The 25982-nt window shown below is 44.5% G+C and overlaps 2 protein-coding genes across 2 annotated transcripts in view; one reads left to right on the forward strand and one right to left on the reverse strand.

Annotated features, from left to right (window-relative positions):
• Positions 1-16273, reverse strand: part of SDHC (succinate dehydrogenase complex subunit C) — a 32908-nt gene extending 16635 nt beyond the window's left edge. Inside the window, exons 1-4 of the mRNA XM_026487352.4 lie at positions 16208-16273; positions 11321-11377; positions 9421-9522; positions 965-1026 (exon numbers count right to left, since the gene is read on the reverse strand). Coding sequence (XP_026343137.1) covers positions 965-1026; positions 9421-9522; positions 11321-11377; positions 16208-16227 — 241 coding nt within the window. The 5' untranslated portion in view covers positions 16228-16273. The remainder of the gene's footprint in view (positions 1-964; positions 1027-9420; positions 9523-11320; positions 11378-16207) is intronic.
• Positions 16274-20526: 4253 nt separating this feature from the next.
• On the forward strand, positions 20527-25642 carry MPZ (myelin protein zero). Its single transcript, XM_026487278.4, has 6 exons — positions 20527-20687; positions 23155-23321; positions 23562-23775; positions 24009-24144; positions 24248-24305; positions 24422-25642. The coding sequence occupies exons 1-6, from the start codon at positions 20624-20626 to the stop codon at positions 24521-24523; spliced, it is 741 nt and encodes a 246-aa protein (XP_026343063.4). The 5' UTR covers positions 20527-20623; the 3' UTR covers positions 24524-25642.
• The last annotated feature ends 340 nt before the right edge of the window (positions 25643-25982 follow it).

Raw genomic sequence — 25982 nt, forward strand, 5'->3', positions numbered from 1 at the left:
TTTCTGCCAGTGTCTCAGCAGCAGCTCCCTACATACAGGGTTCCTCCACTTGAGCCACCAGTCCTGCTGATGACTTCAGTAAAACATAGTCTACAGGAGCCCAGCAGGGCCCTGAAGAATATTAGAGAAAACAGAAATATGTCCATGTTTCCATGATAAGCCAGGGAAAAAATTTTAAATACAGCTGATCCTGTTGTAAAGTATCTCCCTATTGTGGAAAGATGCATCAGACCCCAAATCCTGATGATAATCTGCATACTTCCTACCTGTAATAAACTTTACTACCTGAAATGGATGCACTATCCACGACCAGCATACAATTCATACTGCATAAGTAAATAAACAGACATCCTGGGCTGTAAACCAAGATTTTGTAAGATTGGAGACTGACTTAATCTTTTTGGCTCCGATCAATTCTAGGTGATAAAGAATGGGTGCTAAAACTGAATTTCTGGAAGAATAAGGTCGATGACTAATCTTGGACTGTGTTTGGTCAATGTTTAGTTGGCCAGCCCATCTCTATGACATTTCTATCTCTGCTCTCTGTAATTTCAATACATATAATGTCAGGCTGTGCTAGGGATGATTTAAAAACTGGCGAAGTAGGGGCACCTGGCTGGCTCAGTCAGAAGAGCATGCAACTCTTAATCTCAGAGTTGTGAGTTCAAGACCCACACGGGGGTAGAGATTCCTTAAATTAAAAAAAAAAAAAAAAAAACTTAAAAAAAAACTGGCTAAGAAAAGAATGTGAGCACACTGGAAACTCAGAATGAATTGTTAAAGGAATGAATGAACAGTAAGCTTAAAAGGACTCATCACTTTCTCTAAATCAAGTTGCTGATTTGTAGAAAAGGCAGTGCTAAGAGGCACAGAAACAGCAAAGTTCTTCAAAGTGCGTGTGTGTGTATGTGTGTGCACGTGTGTGTGTGCGCGCGCACAAGCGCATAAATTCACATGTACATACCTGCACTCAAGGCCACACCAGTACCACGGTGGCAAATGGACATCGCCATGGGAAGAGACCAACTGCAAAGAAATACACGAAGGCAATTAAAAAAAGAAAAATATGACATCACAATGGAGACTCCATTTTGTTTTTGTTTTTGTTTTTAAAGATTTTATTTATTTATTTATTTGACAGAGACAGCCAGTGACAGAGGGAACACAAGCAGGGGGAGTGGGAGAGGAAGAAGCAGGCTCCCAGTGGAGGAGCCTGATGTGGGGCTCGATCCCAGAACGCTGGGATCACGCCCTGAGCCAAAGGCAGATGCTTAACAACTGAGCCACCCAGGCGCCCCTGGTTTTGTTTTTTTAAAAGATTTTATTTATTTATTTGACAGAGAGCTAGCCAGCCAGTGAGAGAGGGAACACAAGCAGGGGGAGTGGGAGAAGAAGAAGCAGGCTCCCAGCGGAGCAGGGAGCCCGATGTGGGGCTCGATCCCAGGACCCTGAGATCACGCCCTGGGCCGAAGACACACGTTTAAGGACTGAGCCCCAGCCATCCCCAGAGACTCCATTTTGGCAAAGACAATATAAACCACTTTGGAAATAGGCACTGTTTTATAGGAAAACTGATTTACTTCAGGAGAACATCCCTTTTACCAGAAGGAATCAATCACAACTCAAACTCCTCCTTTCATAAGAAGAAACAACGTTAGTCAGGCACCAATTAAAGTTGCATCTAGTTAGAAAATAATCACTAGAATACAACCACCTAGGTCCTTCCTTGTGCCAGTCACAAGGTGAAGTAAAAGGAAAACGAAGTGAGTTTTCTCGATCTAGTTTCACAGAATATAGTCACCCTTGAACTCTTTCTTATGTGCCCATAAATATTCACACTGAGCATACCATTTATTCCCTAATAAACTACTATCCCAAATTTTTAAATCCAATTTTCCTGGATTTAGTAAATGTTTCTTAATCCACAGTTGTTTCGAAATACTTTGTCATCAAACCCTTTCTAAATCATGTTCTGAATCACTGATTTGCCAGAGCATTTCCGTAGAAGGACAACTAACACTGCTATATTCTGGACCTAGTTCTCATGCTCCAGAGGACTGGTTAGTGAAATGGAAAGAACAGGAGTCTCTGGATAAAGTTAATATTCATCCTGGAAAGTCAGCTTACATAGGAAATGCTGAGCACAATCAGACCATACTTTCAGCATTCTAAAGGCAAGCTACTCAAGTAGGCTGAAAAAAATCTCAAAAAGAAATTCTAACTATGTAATGAAAATGGTCACAGTAAGAAAGGAGTAATGGCCAAAGAAACCAAAAAAACTGGCTAGACACCACTCTGCTTAACTCAGACTTAACAGGATAAATATAAAAGGCGGAAGAAGAGCCACATAACAAAGGACAAGCAGAGAACAATGACATAATTTGGTTAGATAAATCAGGAGACTAAAACCCAGAATGAGCTGAGGCTTGCAAAAATGTCAAGGACAACAAAAAGGGGCTTTTAAAATTGTATTCAGGGAAAGAAAGCCTCCTAACCGGGATGGACAATTTTATGTTAATAGATGACAGAGTACAAAGCCGATTGCTCAACTATTTTATTTGTCAAAGAGAATGATTATCAGACTGAAAAAGACAGAACAAATATTGATTTGAGAGAACTGAAAAAAACAGAGGTGGGGAAATTGTTAAGACATTGCTTAGCATTCCAAATGGACTTAGGGCTCGTGGCCAGCGAATGAAATCCCATGACTGGAAGAGCTACCAGAGGAAGCGTGCGCGAGGCTCTGGATATTTAGAAATACTGAAGTGGAAAATGGGGGTGAGACAAGAAACTGCTGGAATCAAACGTGACCCTAATTTTCAAAAATGGTTACAACCACAGCCTGGGTCAGCTGAGTGCTGAGTAGGTAAAGGAGATTTTATTTCCCAGACACCCACTGTACTATTTCCAGTCCCGCATGACCTTCCAGAGTCTTGTCACTCCTTATCAGGCACGTAAGCATTGAGCCCCTTGAACCTGGGCAGAACTTGATGATTGATGGCCTCAAAAAAGAGACTGTAGCAGAACTGACACCGCATGACTTCCAAATCACACTCTCTTCGGCTGTGAGGAAGCCCAAATAGCCCATACAGAGAGCTCAGGTAGCAAGGCTCAGGCAGGGAGAAAAGGATGGTGCCCCCAACAGCCAGAATCAACCCAGGTCATGTGAGTAAGTGGATCTTCAGATTAATTCAGCCCCAGCCTTTGTGTTTTCTAGCTGAGGCCTAGACATCACAGAGCAAAGGCAAATCATTCCCACTATTTCCTGTTTGAACATTACGTAGGAGTCTGGTACAGAAAATCAAGATTTTCTTAATTCACTTATAGAAAAGATAATCACTAAGAGCCACTAAAATTTTCCCTCAGGAAAAAATTTTTTCGGGACATAACGAGATCCCTTTGAACACAGATTAGATCTTATTCATCTCTGTACTTCCAATTCCTAAAAGAGTATCAAGCACACTGTGAGCAATCAACAAATACACTGATTTGAAATGTATTAATTTTATTTCCTTTTTGACTGTCACTGGAATGTTAATCAAGGAAAAGCTAGAGACATAGGATATATGAATTTCAGCAAGTGATTTAACAACCATGTGGCAAATAAAGCCATCGACGAAGTAAAATGCTTTTCTCCAAGGAAGATGTACAAATGGCCAGGTAGTGTATGAGAAGATGCTCAGTATCACCAATCATTAGGGAGATGCAAATCAAAACTATAATGCGATATCTCGTCACACCCTTAGGATGGCTGTTATTAAAAACAAACAAACAAAAACAACAAATAACAAGTGCTGATGAGGAGGGAGAGACACTGGGACCCTGTGCACTGTTGGTGGGACCGTAAAACAGCGCAGCTCCTTTGGAAAACAGTATGGCGGGTTCCTCAAAAAATTAAACGAAGAATTACCATATGATCCAGCAGTTCCGTTCCACTTCTGGATAGATCCCCAAAAGAACTGAAAGCAGGACTCAAAGAGGTACCTGTACACTGATTCTCCCTGCGGCGTTATTCACAAGAGCCGAAAGGCGGAAGCAACACCAATGTCCATGGGCGGATGAATGCATAAGCAAAATGTAACGTACGCCTACAACAGAGGCTTCATTCCGCCTTAGGAAGGAATGGAATTCTGACAGTCTACAATATGGACGAGCCCGTGAAGACAACGTGCCGAGTAAAACAAGCCAGGCACAAAAGGACAAGCGTTGTATGATTCCACCTTATGAGGACCCAGAGTAGTCAAATTTATAGAGAGAGAACATTGAACAGGTTAGGGGCTGGGGCTGGGAGCAGAGGAGAAAGGGAATTATTGTTTAATGAGCAGAGAGTTTCAGTTTAAGAATATAAAAGGATTCTGGAGATGGATAGTGGTGATGGTTTGTACAAGGTGAATATGTTTAATGACACTGAACTGTGCACTTAAAAATGGTTAAAATGGCAAGTTTTCACTAAGCATTTTTCACTACAATAAAAAATGTGAAAAAGGAGTAAAAAGACAACCCAATTAAAAAATGAGCACAGGACTGGAATATTCCTTTCTCCAAAGAAGATACGTAAACGGCCAATAAATACATGAAAAAATATTCAAAATCAATAAACAGAAGTCAGAGAACCAGTGTGCTTAGATTTATTTTATATCATTCAAGGTAAAACTAGAGCCACTGGCTAGAAGATATAAGAGGCAACAACTTCAATAAAAGCAGCGTCTTTCTGATGGTAAGAGAAGTTCCAAAGGGAAAAGGGGGGCAGTGAGTTCCTTGTATACTACAGGTATACAAGCACAGGCAGACAACCACATGAAAATACTGCAGAGATATTCACTCACTAGGTACAATGGTGGCTTTTAACTTCATGTGTGTGTGAGCAGCACCCTTCTTGAAACGCAAAAACGCAATATTTAACACAGATCAAGGCAAAGCTGCTTTGGTTACCCAGGGCCAGGGGCCTACAGTTTCCTCTGAACGTTGGCCAGCCCCCACACGATTACCCACAGAGGCTTAGTGGAATACCCAAAGCCCCGGAGCACTCTGAAAACCAGTAAGGTTGATGATGAAATTAAATTTTACGGACCCTTCAACTCTAACTTTAAAAAAGTTTTTTCTATTTTTTTCTTTTTTTTAAGATCTTATTTATTTTAAAGAAAGAGGAGCACACAACCAGGAGAAGTGGCAGAGGGAGAGAGAGAGGCAGGCTCCCCGCTCCGGAGCCCGACTGGGGCTTGATCCCAGGACCCTGGGACCATGACCTGAGCCAAAGGCAGATGTTTAACCGACTGAGCCACCCAGGCACCCCTTAAAAAAGTTTTCTAACATCCTTTTCAATGACTCTTGTTTTCCTGATAACTTAAACCCTGATACACTCTTGCTTTGATAAACTGACTCAACTTATTAAGATGAAAGAGTATTTCATATGGTGCTAATTTAACTTTATTTTCATGCCTCCTCCAAACAGCTCTAGAAGTTAGTAATAGAAAATATGATGCCATAAAACATAAATCAGCCATCTTTCCTGGACATATCATCTCGGAAACTGCCCTGTGTTCGATGATGCTTTTCCCCCCTACAAGCGTGTCAAGAGTTTCATTAACTCCAACAGCAAACAAGGTAGTGAAAGACTCAAGCCCACCAGCTTACTATCATTCATTATGTGACCCAAGAAAAAAGCCCAGGGCTTTATTTATTTATTTTTTAAAAGATTTTGTTTATTTGAGAGGGAGAGAGCTAGAGAGTCAGGCGGGTGGCAGATGGAGAAGCAGGCTCCTCATTGAGCAGGGAGCCCAACATGGGACTCAATTCCAGGACCCTGGGATCATGACCTGAGCTTTAAATATACATTAAGAATAACATAATAATAAGTTTTTCACCATTATAATCCCCCCCCAAATGTTTTCTCTCTTAAGAAAAGTTTACCATAAAGTTGCAGGATTAAGACCACTTATTAGGATCCTTCTGTTTTAGTAGAATGTCCAATTTCTGCAATCAGAATTATTTCTGGAATCCGGCTTGGAAAAAATCTGAAGCGTTGTGGTATTTGTGGAGGTGGTTAAAAAATGGCCAGCCTCCCTGGCAAGAACCCAAGTAAAGAGAGTAGTGGAGCCCAAGGAGCAGCTCGTGAGGGGTTCTGCTTTGCCAGCACCAGCACGGCAGCTATCAATGTTACTTCTGAGAACACCAGATAAGCAGCTACAGACGCAGCTATGTACAAGTGTATACTCGCGTACATACATGTGCCTCTGTGTTTGCAGACATATACATCCCAGTTCTACCTACTGCAAAGGCCTAGAAGCCATGACAGCCTGGCAGCAATGAGCACATTTAGCACCCAGATCTTGATTGCACAGGAGCGTTCTTGAAGAACTCCCACTGGCTGAGTGTGGGACAATTCAGACATCAAAATAAAGGGAGAGTTAACCTTTGGGGAAAATAGGAACTATGAAATAATAAGAAATATGGATATACATTGTCTCCGTTCCTGGTTCCTGACACTGAGTTCCTAAAACCCTTATAATCTTAGTGATGGGAGTGCTAGGAACATCTTTTGTTCTAATATTTGGTCTTTGACCCTGATTCCTGACACACAGTTCCTAAATCCCTTGGAATTTCCTGGGTGGTAAGAGTGTCCTCTGTTCTAATGAGGTGACTCTGGATGGGGGCTAGTTACCAGAAACACTGAGCCATGATTAGAACCTTGGAGCTTTCCAGTCCACCCCCTTTCTTTCCAGGGAGGGAAGAGGGGCTAGAGATTGCGTCAATAATTGATCATGCCTACCTGATGAAGCCTCCATAAAAATCCCAAAAGTGAAGGATTCAGAGTTTCCACGTTGGTAAGTACATCCACACATGTCAATCAGCTATCAGCTGTCATATCCCTTTTAATGAACTAGTAAATGTAAGTAAATGTTTCTAAGTTCTGTGAGCAACTCTAGCAAATTATTGAACCTGAGAAGGGGATAGAAAGAACTCTTGATTTATAGCTGGTCAGTCAAAAGCACAGGACTTGCAAACTGGCATCTGGCGTGGGGGGCAGTCTTGTGGGACTGAGCCCCTAACCTGTGGGGTCTGCACTAACTCCAGATAAGTGTCATAAATGAATTACTGGACACCCAACTGGTATCCAGAGGGTTGGAAAACTGGCTCGTGTGGGAAAAACCTCCACACATTTGATGTCAGAAGTACTGAAAACAGGGGAGCCTGGGTGGCACAGTCGTTAAGTGTCTGCCTTCGGCTCAGGGCGTGATCCCGGCGTTCTGGGATCGAGCCCCACATCAGGCTCCTCCGCTGGGAGCCTGCTTCTTCCTCTCCCACGCCCCCTGCTTGTGTTCCCTCTCTCACTGGCTGTCTCTCTGTCAAATAAATAAATAAAACCTTTTAAAAAAAAAAAAAAAGAAGAAGTACTGAAAACAGAAAAAAAAACAGTGCTGTTTTTCCTTTAGGTGGTGTCACAAGAGTAGAGGAGAAATGAGTTTTTCCTTTTAGCAATCCTTGAGACTGATAAAGAAAGCAAACTTTAGCCTATTTATTTATTAATTTATTTATAAATAAATCTAGAGGGTATGATGGAATTAGAAAAAATACAATCTGGCAACCATCATTGTAGTAAGTGACTCCTAGTAATAACTAATGAATGTTGATAGTAAGTATCATGAACAGATGGGGGGGGCAGGAGTCTCACCACAAAATAATTAACAATAAACACAATATCTTTATTCATTAACTTTACAGATGGAGAAACCTAAGCAGACACATTTTAACTAATGATAAAAGTCAACATCGCCAGCAATGGGATAAATCATGATCACATGTAGCTCCCCCTCCCCCAGGCACTGAGAAGAACACAGGACCACTAAGAGCTATCCCTGCCAAAAATGCATAAATCACAAGAAAACGTCAGGCAAACCCAAACAGGAACAATCTAAAAATGTTAACGTCATGAAAGATAAGGAAAGACTAAAAAACTGTTCCACACTGAAGGAGATCAAAGAGTTAAACGGACACTAAATGCAGTGCACAATCCTGGGTTGGATCCTGGACCTGTAAAGGACAGTATTAGGACAACTGACAACATTTGAATGGGATCTGAGGATTAGATGGTGACACTGAGTCAAAGTTAATTTTTTTTTTAAGATTTTATTTATTTATTTGATAGAGAGAGACACAGCGAGAGAGGGAACACAAGCACAGGGAGTGGGAGAGGGAGAAGCAGGCTCCCCCGCTGAGCAGGGAGCCTGATGTGGGTCTCGATCCCAGGACCCCGGGATCATGAACTGAGCCGAAGGCAGACGCTTAACGACTGAGCCACCCAGGCGCCCCCAAAGTTAATTTTCTGATTGTGATGGTTTGTACTATAGAGTATCCTTGAATTTTGTTTTGTTTTGTTTTAGAGAGGGAGAGGGCAGGGAGGGGCAGGGGGAGACGGAGAGGGTGAGAGAGAATCCTGACGCCGGGCTCAATCTCACGACCCTGACTGAGATCAGGACCTGATCCAAAATCGGATGTTTAATCAACCAAGCCACCCTAGAGTGCCCTTGAATGTAAAAAACATGCACTCAAGTATTAAGGGTTTATGGTAGGTAGAGTAATGACCTCCCTGAAGATGTCCACACACTATTCCCTGGAACCTGTATTTTACCTAAATGGCAAAGGGAAATTTAAAGTTGCAAATGAAATTAAGTTTGCTAATAAGCTCACCTTAAACTAAGGAGACTGTCCTGGATTATCTGGATGAACCCAGCATAATCACCAAGGTCCTTAAAAGTGGGAGAGGCTGGCAGAAGGAAGGAATCGAGAAGAAATGTGACAATGGAAGCAGGGTTGACTGGTGGGAGGGAGAAGAACGTCACCCATCATTGCTGGTTTTGAAGATGGAGGAAGGAAGCCACAAGCCCAGGAACTCAGAGTAGCCTCTAGAAGCTAGAAGAGGCAAGGAAACAGGTTCTTCCCTTGAGCCTCCAGAAGGGAATGCAGCCCTCCCAATGCCTTAATTTTAACCCACTGAGACCTGTGTCAGACTTCCGACCTATGGAACTGTACGACAGGAAGTGTGTTGTTTTGAGCCGCAAAGCTTGTGCTGAGTTGTTACAGCAGCGTTACAGGACTGACGGAACATCATCTCTGGACATGTTAACAAAGTGGGAACGTGCATAAAGCTATACAGGAATTCAGTGTATTGTTTTTATAACATTTATGTAGATTTGAAATCGTTTCAAAACAATGTTTTTCAATTAATGGGAATTACATTTTGACCCACCAGCATTTTCCATAATCATAGTTCTGCAGGATAAATTACCCTATAAGGCCAGAAGACAGAAAACAGTCTTCTTCTTATAAAAAAGGCTTGAGGGAAATAAACAGGGAGGCAATGGTCCAACCTCCAGAACCTTCACCTATTACTTCTAAACTCCCTGGTTCCAGAGACCTTACCTGTAGATAGTGATATGGGGAGACAGAGGACGGTTTAAATCAGTGTTCTTACTCCAGAACCTCTCCATCTCTTCCTTGGCTGTGGTTCCCAAAGGAACAGCACTGAAATAAAACCAGAAGGCTTTAAAATGATTAAAAGTAAACTTGGCTTAAGTTTTTACATAACAAAAAGGTAAATTAAAAAAGCTAAGCTCTAAGCTGGGCTGGATGAGCCCACTGCATAAGGAAAACATGTTCGTCCACTCCCCTTGTCTCTATGCCAAGTCTGACTCAGTTATTAATAACCCCAATCACCCAGTGAAGTCGTATCAGAGGAGAACTCTTTTTTCCAATCCCCCAACACACAGGTCCTGCAACAGAAGCTCAACTTCTTTCATGCTGCACAGCAGAGCAAGGGCAATATTTCAAAACCATTTAAATAAATGCATCACCCTTTCCCCAGGCCACGGGTGCTGTCTCATACACAACCACCTGCTCTCATCTGTTTTGTCAAGACTCCCTTTCAGGTTCTCAAAAATCAAGAACTAGATCAGCTCAGTACCTCTGAACAGTTTCTTGGTTTCCCTTGTCACAGGGTTGGGTTGAAGCCAAGTGTTGAACAGCTGCGTTCAACAATTTCATTTATTACGTATCCATATTAAACACGATCCCATCCCACTCAAGAAAATATAACCTACCCATAGATTACTTATTAATTACAGAAAGAAAAAAAAAAACCCAGTAACTTCATAGTGGAAAAATACCTAGCAGACATTCCCTTATTCAAATGATCACATGCCCCCTGAAGTGAATGTAACAGAGAATATACATCACTTGAGTAATACTCCTGCCAAAAACAGGTAACCTGACTCTAATTATAGGAAACGGTAAGACAAACCCAACGTGAGAGACATTCTACAAAATAACTGGCCTGTATTCTTCAAAAATGTCAGTGTCGGGGCGCCTGGGTGGCACAGCGGTTAAGCGTCTGCCTTCGGCTCAGGGCGTGATCCCGGCGTTCTGGGATCGAGCCCCACATCAGGCTCCTCTGCTATGAGCCTGCTTCTTCCTCTCCCACTCCCCCTGCCTGTGTTCCCTCTCTCGCTGGCTGTCTCTATCTCTGTCGAATAAATAAATAAAATCTTTAAAAAAAAAAAAACAACTGTCAGTGTCATAAAAGACAAAGGAAGGCTAAGAAGCAGTTCCAGAGTAAAGGACACTAAAGAAACATGACAAGTAAATACAATGTACGAGCCTAATTAGCTCCTGGATGGGGAACAGGAGGACTGTATTTCTCTAAAATACATTCTATGGGACAAATGGAAAATCTGAAAACGATCTCTATGCTGGATAAGAGTACATCAATTTTAAATTTCCTGAATTCGGTAATTGTGTTTGTATAATTATACTGTTATATAAGATAGTGTTCTTGCTCTTGAAGAAGCAAAATGTCGTGGTATCTGCAACTTCATCTCAAAGAACTCAGAGAAAACACTAACAGTAATTAAATATACATCAGTCTGGACCACACTAAATTGTCAATATTAGACCAGGTTTGACCAACAAAGGTAACGATTTTGTAAGACACAACCTAAAATACATAAAAAAGTAAACTGTGTTTACTTAAACACAGCAAAATGTTAACAACTGATGAATCTAGGTGAAATGTATATAGAACTCCACTGTACTATTCTTCCAACTTTTCTGAAAGTATAAAATATTTCCCAAATTTAAAGTTTAATATTTTTATCCTTCCTTCTACTACCAGATGAGAAAAACAGTGACCACAATCACTAAATTTTCAGCCAACCTTCTGCAACTTCCTTCTTTCATACGTATCCCCAAAATCTAAACCAACGACCCACTGCTGTTCCCTGAGAGAAAAAAAGTCATAATAACCTCCACAAATTTAGAAACTTACTTTCTGATACAGAGCCGAGGACTAAGGTGGGCACGGAGGCAATGACGGCCAACATGTCTGCAAGATAAGAGAATAATGAGTCAATGGGGGGGGGGGGTGCCTGGCTGGCTCAGTGGGTGGAATCTGCGACCCTGAATCTCAGGGTTGTATCCCCTGAGCCCCACGTTGGGTGTAGAGATTACTTAAAAAGAAAATCTTAAAAAAAAAAAGAGAGAGAGAATAAAGAGTCAACACACATTTAGAGATCAACCTCAGTTTATCAACATCTCTATTTTTGTACCGTATTAGATTAGGAGTGGAGGGAAAAACTAATAAGATGAAAACAAGGACAGTATCAATTTCCTTGAGATTATTTTTTAGTTGGAAAGCTACAACTTCAAATAACTGGAGAATAATCAGATATATAACCTACAAATGCAAAATAAAGTCTTAGCCAAACACGAATAATACAAGATAAAAGAATAATCAGAGTTGGTAATTTTCAAGAGAGAAATATAGAATGTGATTTTTTTTTTTTAGTTAGGTGTTAAAGGACAGGGGTAAATAAGAACAAGAATAAGAATATGCCTCAGATAACTGCTGCAAATGGATGAATTAAGAAGGTTGAAGAATAAGGGGTTTGTGGAAGGAAGGTCCTAAATACTAAGCTATCATTTTAGGAACTGCCATCAAGTTCCAGACAAGCTGGATGAACTTCAAGTCAAAAAGTCTCTAATCATGCAAAAAGCATGGGAACGCAAAGACTTCCCTGACCAGTGAAGAGTTACGTGAGGAGGGTACACAAGTGTTCTACCAAAAAGTTGCTATTTTTGAAAGGTACACATCAGTACCAAAACTGCTTTTCAAGTCTAAAACTAAGACGTGCCCACGCATTCTATGTAAAGTGAATTTAACTGATCCAGAGTTCACAGTATTATGAAAAACACGACCACGACGCCCCTTTATTCACATTATATCAAATCTTTCCAAAATTATTTAAGAAAGTTACCTAAGTGGGATTAAAATTAAAAATACATTGATTCTACAAAAGTTTACGGTATATCTACTACATGTAAAGCACTGTGGGGACATAAAATCTCCTTGAGATCCAATGATCTTCTAAAAAAGCTCACGGTGTCCTTCACACCACAGATACTAGATGCATAAAGAGGTCAAAATCCCTGTGCTTTACATAGGACAGTAGAAGCACCCACTATTTGAAGGCAAAATAATCCAATCAACACTTCCTTCAGCTCTTCCTTCTTTCCAGCTTTGGAGGCAAGAGGTGAATACCGACATTGTGTACAGAAGGCTCCCAGAAGGGAGAAGTGGGAACAAATGTCTTCAATCAATTGAAGTAATTGTGGTTCTGAAGTTGCAGGGCACGCATTCCTCACACCAGGCGAGGTCCAGTCACCCAGCTACCCGGCAAGAGTTTGCAGATGTGGGTTGGAATCTACAGCACTCTCTGTCTCGTGCTATTGTTTCCCAGACAAATGCCAATGTAAGCTTTCCACAAGGCCCTCGCAGAAGCTAGCTGCACAAACTCCATAACCTTATTTGAAATATGACAAAAGTAGGTATCTATCCTTGCCTTTAACGTGAAACCAGGAACTCTGAAAAGTTCCACCAAGGCTTGTACTTTATACGTTATAGCTCAAAGGTAACAGTATTTTCTTTTTAATTAACACCCAGAATGTGTCATTCTAGTTAGTACTGTTCCCTTCTAAATGCAATAAACATACACCCAAAAATGTAATCACTGCTCAAATCGTTTCTGAAACTCTTCTCTGGATTGGGGCAACAACAGTCATGCAGAAAGAACATCAAAGTAAGAGTCAGACTAGAGTTCTAGTTCTAAGTTGTATAACTTTATGGAATCACTGAGCTGCAGCTTTTTCATTTATGAAACGGGATTGGTAAGACCCACTGACTGGTTGCTGGGAGGATGACACAAGAAAATGTACAGGAAGGCACTCTCCAAACCGCAGTATTGCCCATACATATGAGATATTACTAATATTTCATTGGTCTCCCCAAGGTCTTTAGAATTCACATCATGTTCTTTTTAAAACCCTCAGTGGTGATAAAAACATTCATCTGCTGAAAATGGATTTGACTTTTGGAGAAAAACAAAAGTTATTCAAAGCCAAGTCTATGTGATCAAACTAAATAAAACCATTTTTGGGGGCGCCTGGGTGGCGCAGTCGTTAAGCTTCTGCCTTAGGCTCAGGGCGTGATCCCAGCGGTCCGGGATCGAGCCCCACATCGGGCTCCTCTGCTAGGAGCCTGCTTCTTCCTCTCCCACTCCCCCTGCTTGTACTCCCCCTCTCGCTGGCTGTCTCTCTCTGTCAAATAAATAAATAAAATCTTTAAAAAAATAAATAAATAAAAATAAAACCATTTTTGGTCCAAAACAAGATGTGACTACAATATAATGAGTTTCTCTTATATGATCTCTAAACTTGATCTGATGGTATGCCAAAAAGTTTTAGAAATATCTGATGTAAGAGCAACACTAAAATAGATGTGTAACTTTGAAGGACAGGATGAAGAGCAATCGTTTATATACAAAAGTTCTCATTAATGGCTATTAGGACCCAACCTGCTCCCAAGCTACAACAGGAGTCACCCTTGATTTCTTCTTTTCTCTCACCCCCCCCATATATATGCGAGGCACCACCCAATCCTATCAATGCTATCCGGGAAACTTCAGTTCATTGTTTTAGTCCTTACCATTTTCATTTCTCAAAAAAGGGCTATAAAAGGTGCTCCTGAACTGATCTCCCTAGCATCACTCTCTTCTCTATCATTCAATATTACCAAAGCTAACTTACTGAAAAATGAAGCTGACCTCATTGCTTTTCTGCCCCAAAGTCTTTTAACAGTTCTGTTGCTTGCAGTATAAGGTCCCTATGATAGCCAAACAAGGCTTTTCTCAACACAGCCCAAACCAACTCTCTGGATCCATTCTCCCACAAATTCCCTTCAGCCCCTTATATTATACTACCGAATATTATACTACATACACCCAGACAGAGCAAGCCGTCTTAGGACCACATGCCTTCACTTGTGCTGTTCTTTGAGCGGAACCTCCCTCACTCTGATAAACTCTTCCTTCAAAACCCAACAACTCCTAGATGGCGACTTCACCGCTTCTTTAGCCTTACTTGCACCTGCCTGGCTTCTACACCACTTCTTCCTATCTCTGTATCGACACATACTATGTTGCCTGGTAATTAATCTACTTATCTCTCCGCTAGCCTGAGCTCTTCAAGGATAGGACTGGAATGCTTTCTGTCTGTAACATCTACGATGTCTGACACATAGGAGAGGCTCAAAAGAAGTGGTTTCTAAATGAATATGCTTATTTTAAAAAGCAGTCGTGTATATTTAAAGTTAAACCTTATTTTTAGAGGTGTTTCACATGTAGCATTTTATATGATGAGCGATGTGCAGATAGTTAATGACTCCTGGTGACTTTGTGCTTAAGTAGCATGAACTTTATCTGACAGAAGTCTAGCTGTTCTTAGCTTAGGTCTCTATCTCCGTCTTGGCTTTGGCAAGTCTTTCCTTGACTGAGTGCCAAAGGAGCTTGCATTACTCAGCAGGTTATTCATTCCTGGCTAGTCTGTGAACTGTTTAGGGAGTATACAAAACATAGAGCACTAGTCAATGAACAATAATCCTGACCAATATGATCATTTCAAGCTAAATGTTAATTCTACCAAAAGTCCCTGACATCTACCAAAATATATCAAAGAATTCAAAACCAGTCAATTATGGTAAAACTACCTGGAATAAAGACTGCAGTTCTGAAGAGACTGGCCCTGGTATGCCTTAGGAAAAAAAGATACATTTGGAAATGAGAGGGAGAAAAATGATGGATTGAGATAACCCACTCCTGGTGTCAACTCCAAGAGGAGTCCTTTTTTCACAGAGGAAAACTAAATAAAGTCCCTCTATTTTTATACTGGGTGACTGAAGTGGAAAGAGAAATGAGAAGACATTTGGGGAAATCAGGAATTAAATCTCAACATTAAAACTAACTTTCCATAACAAATAGTTTCCAAAAATAGGCCTGGCACGAAACTATGCTGGCATTTGTACCAGGAGTGTCTAAAGTCACTGAAGTCGCTGGGTCTAGAAAGGCTCTGAATACAGAATGAAGCCTAGAAAGAGGACAGCTCAGGATGGAAGAAAATCCAGGGTACTTCTCCAGACAGTGAATGACCTCGTATAGAAAAACTGAGACATCCACACCACACACCACACACCGCCCCCCCGCCTTCTCACCCTGAACAAAAAGAGAAATGAAAACTGAACTCCCCGGGCTGCTGTGGGGCAGCAGAGTGACCGCTATGGGCGCTATTGCTAATCGCCAGCGCGGTAGGAATCCAGGTCTCCTGTCCCTCCGCCAGGGGCCCGTTAGAAACTCAAGACAGTGCCCTCTCATTGCCAGCAACCAGCGTTTGCAGGAGTTTTAAGCAAAGACAAAGTACACCAAGATCCCTCTCCCCGAAGCCCAATTCCTGAATAAGACCTCGAAGTCCTAGCGGATAATCCGCTGACCTCGAAGTCATAACTTTACTCTCTCGGGGCTTGGCTCCGGGTGTGGCCCCGAGAGCAATCTGGGGGAAAAGTACTGGAGGTGGGGGAAGTGGAAGGGGCGAGAGCCGCACGACCCGTCGGTAGGGAGCAGGGACGAGATAACCGGCCAGTGACCCCGAGTACCGGAGCGGCTGGGGGAAGAGAAGGGGCCCTAGGATTCCACAGCGCGCGGCACGCACAGCCGTGGGGCCTTCCCCTGCCCAGGCACGGGGCAAACAGCCGTCAGCAAGACGTGAGGGGCAGTGCAGGGCTCCCGACGGCCGCGGACACCGACTCCCAGCCCCAGGCTAAAGTCACCTCAACAAGAGCGCAGCCATCTTGAGTTCCGGCCTGGACGGAAGTGACGCCCAACGTCCCCGCCGCCTCAGGGCGGGGTCTCTGTCACGTGACAGTACTCGCTCTTTATAAAGGATGGGGCGTGGCCGTGTTCCAGCTTTGTTCAGATTCTTGGTTTTTGCTGGTTCTGTCTTCTCTTCCCCGTCTCCCTCAGCTCGCTTCTACCAGAGTTTGCCAGAGGTTCGGCAGAAATGGCGCTGACTCAGACTCTACAGTCTGCATTTTACCTGCGAACATAATTCATTTCGTTTCGCACTACTGAACATCTGATTTGCCCTGATGCTTCACCAGGGACTCCTCAGTCTAGTTTCGCCCCACCTCCTTCCCAGGTAGGCCGGCTAGGGCACCCACGGAAACGGGCTCCATCTCGTTGTAATGGGAAGCTTCGCCGATGGAGAGATACGCAAGTTGAGGAAGAGCGTGAGAACGACGCAGACCGTCATCCGAAGACCAGGGAGCCTCCTCTAACCACCTGGATTAGCTTTGTGCCCCACAGTTCCTTGGCTTGTGCTGCCGCCTGAGCTGGACGCCCACTAGTCAAACACAACGCTCCTTTGTTCCTTGTTTCAAGGCTGGGTGGGTGACACCCACAGCTAGAAGAACCCGGAGTGGGGGGGAAAGCTCGCTTTGATTTTTAAACACACACACTCACATATATATAGTTTTGAGGAACCCAAGCACAGCAATCAATTGCAGAGTACTTGTGACTTAAGGGAAAAAAAGGGGGGGGGGAGTGAGAAAGGAATAGAAAAAGTAAAAAGGTTCTTGAGTCTCTTTTGGGGGGGGGAGTGAAGAAGACGAAGACAGCCTAGAGCAACTCCTACAATAAAACATTCAGCTACATTAATATTCAGATTTCATTTATATTTAGCACTCTTGCACTTCTTTCAGGATTTAAATAGCACAAGTTCATTTATTTCTTCATCAAATGAAAATACTATTTTGCATTTCTATAATACTTGACAAAGAAAGCACTTTTATAGACTTTTGGACTGGAAAAGGCTCTCGGACCTGATTTTCTATTCCGTGCAGAGATCTCCTCTGCACACTTAATGGCCACTGGTCTTCAAGACTCTGCTCTAACACATTCAGTAACGGTTACCTCAAAACCCAAGTTTCATTTAGTGAACAGCTTAATCATTAGAAAGTTGTTACAATAAAATACAGTTTTCTGGGGGTACCTGGCTGGCTCAGTCAGTGCAGCATGCGACTCCCAATCTTAGTGTTGTGAATTCAAGGCCCAGGTTGGGTGTAGAGACTATTTATAAATAAAATCTTTAAAAGTAATAAAATAAAATACAGTTTTCTGCTGTTGAACTTCCAGTCATTGATCCTACTTTGGCCCTCTGTTACTTCACATTAACAAATCCAATGAATGCCTCTTTGACTTAGCTCTTTAAATAATTTCATTATATATATATATAAACTTTTTGCCAGAGTATGTGAAAGTGCTTTAGGGGATTCAAAGATACAAACATGTAATTGTCCTCAAGAAACATATAGCCTTATCAGGATCTGTAAGTAACTAAATACAACAAAGAAAGTAGCAATCCCATGAAAGAAGTATAGGTTAAAAAGGGTGGGTGGATGAAAGCAGAAAGTGATTATTTGCAGCTGGGGAGGTGGGGTTAGGGAGGTGTAATTGACTACAACATGCTGTGAACGTCTATTGATGATTTTGCCTGTGGAGTTTATGCTCAAGTCCTGTATTTAGAGTTCCGCAATCCAAATCCAATACTAATCACAGAGCCCACCATCTGCTGTGTAAGGAGATGGCAGGTGGTACCAGGAGCCTGTGGCTTTACAGGTGAACCTGCAGTGGTCCCACTAAGGGAACAACAGTGGCCTCTCTCCTCAAATTAACCTGTAGGGCCCATAATTGATGGAAATCAATCACACTGAAATTCAAACAAGACATTAAGTCAAGTGCCTTTATCACCAGGGTTTATCTTAAAAATAAGCAAGAGGGAAAAGCAGGGTCTAGCCAAGGCCTGGGGTCAGAGAAAGAAAGGGGAAGAAAGAAGGGAAAACATTTCAAATGGGAGTATGAGAGTTTCGGTGAAAAAAAAAATCATTTCAGATAATCCCAAGGAGGGAAACAAAGGAGGCAACAATCAGGAGAGCTTTGGTCTGAATGATTTTTTTTTTTTTTTTTTTGGCCAAATTTGTCTTAAAACTCAGCTCTGACCATGGAGACAACTCCCATTCCTAACCCCATACATCACTCCAGAACCTTCAGGAATGTTAGTAGTTAGTAGTTAGTTGGACAGTTAGGTAGTCAGGGCCAGGGTCCCCAACAAGAAAATATGGAGTCAGGACAACGAAAATAAAACAGCACTAACACCCTGTTTTGTAGATTAGACAGGACCACACTAACATTCTGCTCTGCAGCCTTTGCAGAAATCACTTCTGCAAAATGTCCTAAACTAAGGCAATTAACCACAAAGCATTTGTCAATATCACGGGCAAGGGACAGTTAAGACATAAGCCCCTAGATGTCAACAAAAAAAGACCATCAGCACAGAGACATTAACCTAGTAGGTAGACAGATACGAGACCAAATCCCTGATTGGCATGACTCAGCACACCCTGATTGCTTAAGACAGTTCTGCAAAAGAGCTCATAAAAACCCCTAAACTTAGACACTCCAAGGGCAACCCTCTCAGGCCCCCCTCCCTCTTTGGGAACTTTATACTACTGTTCAATAAATTTTGCTTTGCTGCCCACCACTCTTCGTCTGGTCTACCTCTTCATTCATTGAAGTGGTGTGACGAAGAACCACGAGTGCTAAGGGGACAAATATCCTGTAACATTATGATGTACCAATCAAACCCACCCTCTTTCATCTGCCATTTAATGCCCTTCCCCAATTGGCTTCAACTCTCCTGTACAGACTTGTTTCCTGTGACCCCTTTCAAGTTCCCCCAAATCAAGTCAAAGTGAAGGGCACAAGCTCTGCCTTGAGTATGCTCAGTACTTCACAGATCTCCCCAACACACACACACACACACACACACACACACACACACACACACACACCCCACACCACACACACACATATTTTCCTACCTCTTTGTTTTTGCTGTTCTGCCTAGATACTTTCACTACCCATTCCATATCTAATATTGCCTTCTATACACAGCTTCCCCTTTTTCTGAACTTCATGTATTTTATTTCCTTATTTATTTATTAAGTAGGCTCCACTCCCAGTGTGGAGCCCAACGCAGGGCTTGAACTCACAACCCTGAGATCAAAACCTGAGCTGAGATCAAGAGTCGAACCCTTAACCGACGGAGCCCCCCAGGTGCCCCAATTTACTTTTGTTTGTAATCTCTGTTACATAACAATCTCCCTGATGTTTGTGAAGTATTGGGCATAGTGAGCAGACCTGGTTGAGCCCACCTTGGTATTCTCAGCACTTCGTCCATCTTCCTGCTATGGCAAGCATCATGGTTTATTATATTGAGTTATTGATGGGTTCGTTCTCTGATTCTCCCTTCTCTGCACACCCCCCAACTAGATTTTAAACTCCTTCAAGGAAAAACTTAATTTTCATTCTTCTTTCTGTTACCCACATACCCATACTTCACATATTGTTGGAACTCAATACAATTTTGTTGCCTTGTTCTAAATTGACGTGGACTTAAACTGCAGCATGAGGCACTGAAAAATTCTCTGACGAAGAGGGAAAGCTCAGGGGATTCTTCCCTGGATATTTTCCAGTGGGGAAAAGCTCTGTCAGGGAAGAATCACCCAGGATGCGGGGAGATGGGGGAAAAAAAAAGAAAAAAAGACTCCCAGATGACCTGATCACTCAAGGAGCCTGTAACGCAACCAACAGTCATCAAAAACAAAACCAAAACCAGGGGTATCCCATTTTCAGGTCCTCTGGGAGAGCTACTCTCTGGTAAGGAAGCTACAGAGAAATCCCTTCTCGCAGGCTTAGGATTTAGGTTCCCTGCCCGGCTATCCCTTAGAGAAGTGTGTTTATGTCCCTTTTTCCGCCCCTCTCCCTCACAACCCCCCCACCCCAGCATTCCAGCCCAGGGCAGGGGGAGGCCAGCAGACACAAAGCCCTCTGTGTATGGGGTGGTATGTGTCCCCCCCACCCCTCCACCCAGAGGACACAATGCCCCTTCTGCTCCCTGTGCTCTGCCCCCCTCCCCACCACCTCTCAACTGCGCATGCCAGGCTGCAATTGGTTACCGGCTCAGGACGGCCCCCTCATACTGGGGCCCCAGGGGATTTTAAGCGGATTCCAGGAACCCCCGCTCAGTTCCTTTTCCCCCACTCTCCCAACCCCGCAGACGGTTCAATTCCTTTTCCCCCACTCTCCCAACCCTGCAGACGCTCCGGGCCCTAGCCCCTGGCCCAGCTATGGCTCCTGGGGCTCCCTCGTCCAGCCCCAGTCCTATCCTGGCTGCGCTGCTCTTCTCTTTGGGTAAGTGGAGCCACCCCAGTCTGGGGACCCTGGGGCTCAGGATGCTTCTCAGCAACCTTCTCACTGCTTCGCTGCAGTCCCCACTGCAACCAAAGAGTGAGCAGGATCAGGAAGGCAATATTATATTCAGAGGAAAAAAATACCTGTGTGTGTGTGTGTGTGTGTGTGTGTGTGTGTGTGTATATATATATATATATATATATATATATATATATATAGTTTGGAGGGAGGCAATAAAGGTATTCTGTGAAGGGAGAAGGTAAAAGAGAGTGTAGAGAACTTCTCTGAGGTGGACCTGACTGGACCCAGGTTGGAAAGTAGTAACATGGCCCCAGAGCCATGCTGAGGGCCTGGTGGGAAGCGGTGTGATCGCAGGGTAGGGAACAGGGTCAGACACCTGGGTTCTGGTCCCTACTCCTTCCCTGATAGTGTGTGAGGTCCTTAACCTTAGTTTCCCTCAAGAGAAAAGTCAGGGAATGTGATCTAAGGAAGGAGCCCAACTCTTCCAATCCTTTGTCTCTTGGTGCCTCAGTTTCTCCCTGTGGATCCATTGTCTATTATATGGGTGAGCAGAGTAGAAGGGAGATTCTATGAGATTCTAAGATCTTGTCCATCTAGAGTTGTCTTCCTCCATAAGTTGACCAACCCCTTCCTCACCCCATGGCAGATGTTGGGTGAGCAAGAGGAGGTCAAAGTAGGGTCATTTGAATGGATGCTTCCCTTCTCCAAACTGCTTCAAAGCTTAGTACATTAGATGAGCAGTAGGCAAATTGGGGGTGGGGGAGAAGTGCTAAGAACATCCAAGGTTCTCTTCTGTCAGACGATCTTTGAGTCCTAAACCCAGAACCTATACTCTTCTGGGTGTTGTACTGGACTACTCTGGGACACCCAGAGAAAATGTTAACGATAGGGAGTTAGAGAAGGTCATAGTGAGGGAAATGGGGAGAGGGAGTCTTGGAGAATAAGGAAGAGAGTTCTGTCCCAGAACCTGTCCCACCCATTATGGAACCATTGCGCAGAACCAAAGGGCAGTGGTTAATGTTAGAACAGGAGGAATAGAAGTTAAATCCAATGAATAACGTTTGTTGTTGCATTTGGGTTTCCCAAGAGAGCTCTAAGAGGTGAGTCACTGCTATTGCATGCTGAGGTGGGAGATTTGAGACTATAGAGCAGGAGTGGGGGGGTTAAGGGGTAGGGGGAATGGCATAAGCCCCCAACATTGGTCAGACAATGCGTCTCTGTTTGTTTGGTTTCTTCCTCCCCCTCCCATAGAACAAAAGGGTCTACAGTTGCCCCCACCCAGGGCCGGCCCCCACACATAGTCTCCCTGGAATGGCCTTCCTTGTGTGGGTGAGTCTTGGGAGTGGCACTGGGCCAGAATGGCAAAGAGAAGAGTGAGGAGGGTCAAACCACAGAGAGCTCACACACAGAGTCATCTGAGCTCTGGGCTCAGAGGCCTTCCTCTGTACCCAGCTTCCCCGGAGAGGGGTACAAGATCTTTCCCTCCCTAACCTCCCAGTCAAGAGCAAACTTTATGGTAACTAGGGATTCAGCAGTGAGGAGGGTTGAGCCAGGGAAAAACATTCTTGAGTTCTTTTCTTTTCTTTTCTTTTCCTGCAAGAAATTTGAGTTTGTGATGCTGTGAAATACTATACAGCTGTTAAAAATAAGATTGCTCTATATGAATCAACATGGGAAGCTCTGATAGATGATAGATACATAGATAGATAGATAGATAGATAGATAGATAGATAGATAGATAGATGATAGATTCTATATATATATTCTTCAGTGGAAAAAAAACAAGTAAAATATGATGCAATGTGTGTCAAAAGAAAAGAAAGCTCCGTAAAGCAAAACTATGTCATATAAGCACACGTACATCTTGAGTTTGTTGAGTTTATACTGCACTTGATACATAGAAAAAAGGTTACACACTAAATTGATCAACAGTGGTCATATCTGGGCGAGGACTACAGGAAAGGAATTGCTTGGGGGAGTTGTATTAAGAGGAACTCTAGCTTTATCTCGATGGGTTGAATAGTTCATAAAAAGAATGCAATATGTGTTACTGTATAACTTACAATAAATTTTATTTTTTATTTTTTTAACTTTTAATAAATTTGTAAAACCTTAAAACCTCCATCTAAGGGGTAATTTGAGAGTTAAATACTGACCCAAAGGGAAAGTGAGACGTGGAGACAGAATTCAACTTCTGGAAGTCCTCAAGAGGGGTGTGTTACTGCTGATTTCATTTTCTTTAATGAACATATTAAAGAGCTGGAACCTACACGGTGGTCCCGCCCAACTATTCAGTCCGCCCAGAGAGATTTGGGCTTGAGGGTTGATCACTGCTGCCCCAGCTTTGCTATGGCCTCTGACTCAGCCCCTGACTTCCCTTGGTCTCACTTCCTCTATATGCCTCTTTGGGCACACCTGGGCATCTGAGTCCCCTCTCTGCTTGCAGTGCTCCCCCCGGCCCAGGCCATTGTGGTTTACACGGACAAGGAGGTCCACGGCGCGGTGGGCTCCCGGGTGACCCTGTACTGCTCCTTCTGGTCCAGCGAGTGGGTCTCAGATGACATCTCCTTTACCTGGCGCTACCAGCCCGAAGGGGGCCGTGACGCCATCTCGGTGAGTGCCTCGGGGAGTCCTGGGATTGGATAAGGACAGGTGGCTTCAAAGGACGATAGAAAAGAGAACTTGGGCAAAGGAGGAGAGATCCTTTATGAGCTGTAACTCCCACTTTGGCAAGGCAAGCGGCAATCTGACTAGGGCCTATCTACACTGTCTCCCGCACCCCCAACTACCCTCTCCAGCCCAGGATCCCTTACCCTGAGGGTAGGCTCACATACTTCCCCTCATTCCTCATAGATCTTCCACTATGCAAAGGGACAACCCTACATTGACGAGGTGGGGACCTTCAAAGAGCGCATCCAGTGGGTAGGGGACCCTCACTGGAAGGATGGCTCTATCGTCATACACAACCTGGACTACAGTGACAACGGCACCTTCACCTGTGACGTCAAAAACCCACCAGACATAGTGGGCAAGACTTCTCAGGTCACACTCTATGTCTTTGAAAAAGGTGTGAGGGGGTCTGGGAATACACGGTGGGGTGGGTATCGGGGAGGACTGGGGGGTTGGGGGAAGAGGCAAAATGCCTGGGCGATCGCCCTTCAGGCTCCAGGAGGGTGGGCGGAAGGCAGCCTTGGCTGAGAGCTGTATACCTCCGGCAGCAGGGAGCAGGTGTGGGGCTAAGAACCAAAGGGGTATGACCCTGCTCACTTCTTTACTCCTTTCTCCCCCCCCCCCCGCCAGTGCCCACCAGGTACGGGGTAGTACTGGGAGCCGTGATCGGGGGTGTCATAGGGGTGGTGTTACTGCTGCTGGCGCTGTTCTATCTGGCTCGTTACTGCTGGCTGCGCAGGCAGGAGGCCCTACAGAGGAGGCTCAGGTAAGGGGAGCCTGCCCCCCTCCCTCTAACCCCACCGTTGCCCATCTGGGCAGAGGCTACTCCGGGGAGGGGGGCACACCGACAGCAACCCCTCTCCCTGCAGTGCCATGGAGAAGGGGAAATTGCACAAGGCCGCGAAGGACTCCAAGCGTGGCCGGCAGGTGAGTGGGACCTGGGGCCCGGCCAAGCTGCGGTGCTGCCAGGCAGCAGTGAGGGGTGGGGTGGGAAGAGGCAGGCCCCAGCAGACCGGGGGCTGATGTGTGACCCCCCCCTGCAGACGCCAGTGCTGTACGCCATGCTGGATCACAGCCGAAGCACCAAAGCTGCCAGCGAGAAGAAGTCCAAGGGGCTGGGGGAGTCTCGCAAGGATAAGAAATAGCGGTTAGCGGGCCGGGCGGGGGGTCGGGGAGCAGGGGCTGAGTCCACCAAAGCCTCTCAGGTGGTGGTCATCGAGATGGAGCTTCGGAAGGATGAGCAGAGCTCGGAACTCCGGCCTGCGGTCAAGTCCCCCAGCAGAACCAGCCTCAAGAACGCCCTCAAGAACATGATGGGCCTGGACTCAGACAAGTGACCACGCCCCCGGGCCCTGCCACAGCAGGGGGACCTAGGCTCCTCTTATCCCCCGTCTAGGTGCTTTCCTCCTTAGCTCCCCAGCCCCGCCCTGCCCTCAGCGCCCTTGAGATGTAAGTTTCATTCCAAAGTTCATTCCCCAGGCACTTCCTGTTTCCCCCACCTTCCTTCCTTGGCTTGCTGGGAGCCCAGGGCCTGACCCTACCCTTCACCGGCCCCAAGGACTGTGTGTTTGGTGCCTGTCCCTGCGGCACCGAGAAGAAAGGGACCTTGATACCCCGTGCCTCAACCCCAGGCCACCTGGCCTTTCCGTCCCTTGCACCACCCAGCGTGTCCCTTGCGCTTTTCTCTCTGACCCTCCCTCCCTTCCATCAGGTGGCCCAGCTCCGTTCTGTGTCCTCCCAGCTAACACCCGGACCTCCAGATCAGACTCTCCTTCAGGGTTTATTTAGGTGGTTAGTTATTTTTTATTTTTTAATCCATTCTTTTTTGTTTGTTGGCCTGTGCCCTCCCCCCATGACTGAGTACCAATGACGTCATGTGGTTTTTGCAATTCCCCACTCCCCCATTAAATCCTTAATGGAGAGCCAGCCCAAGCAGAGGGGCCCCTGATGCTCAGTCCTCAACTACGGAATTGGTGCCCCTAACCACTTTGGAGCACTCTTCTGGGACTCAAGGTCACGGGGAAAGAGAGACAGAGAGAGGCAAAGAATCCTCACAGGTCAGGGAATTGAGGAGGGGCCAAATAAGCCTTAAGAAATGGCTTTTAAACAACCAAAGAGAAAGGAAAACAAATGGGAAATGGGGGGGGGGGGAGAGGCTGCACTCCCAGCCTTAGGGGATTGTTAGGATTTTTCTACATTCTGTATATTTCTTCTCAAACCCCCAATGTCCTTAAATGTTTAATAAACACTGACATTTCCAGAAATTCTGCCTCCATCTCCAATTTCCTCATTCTCCCGGGAATATCCCTGCCCCTTATTCCTTCCCCAACCTCCTACCTTCTCCCCCCCTTCCCACTCCTCTTCCTCATCTTCCGGTTTCAGTTAAGAATTTGGCTTTATGGTATGGACGTCCATAGTACAGTGGAAAGAACTCTGAAACCAGCTGGCAAGACACATCCAACAAATATCCAGTGAGCTCACGTGGCTTAAACACGGACTCCCTCTTGGCCAGGATCTGAATTTTGAAAATATGTCGGCCACTCACTAGCTGTGTGGCCCGTGGCTAGTTATTTGACTTTGGTGAGCCTGTTTCCGCATTTGTAA

The sequence above is a fragment of the Ursus arctos genome, unplaced genomic scaffold (genome assembly GCF_023065955.2).
Source record: "Ursus arctos isolate Adak ecotype North America unplaced genomic scaffold, UrsArc2.0 scaffold_2, whole genome shotgun sequence".
NCBI lineage: Eukaryota > Metazoa > Chordata > Mammalia > Carnivora > Ursidae > Ursus > Ursus arctos.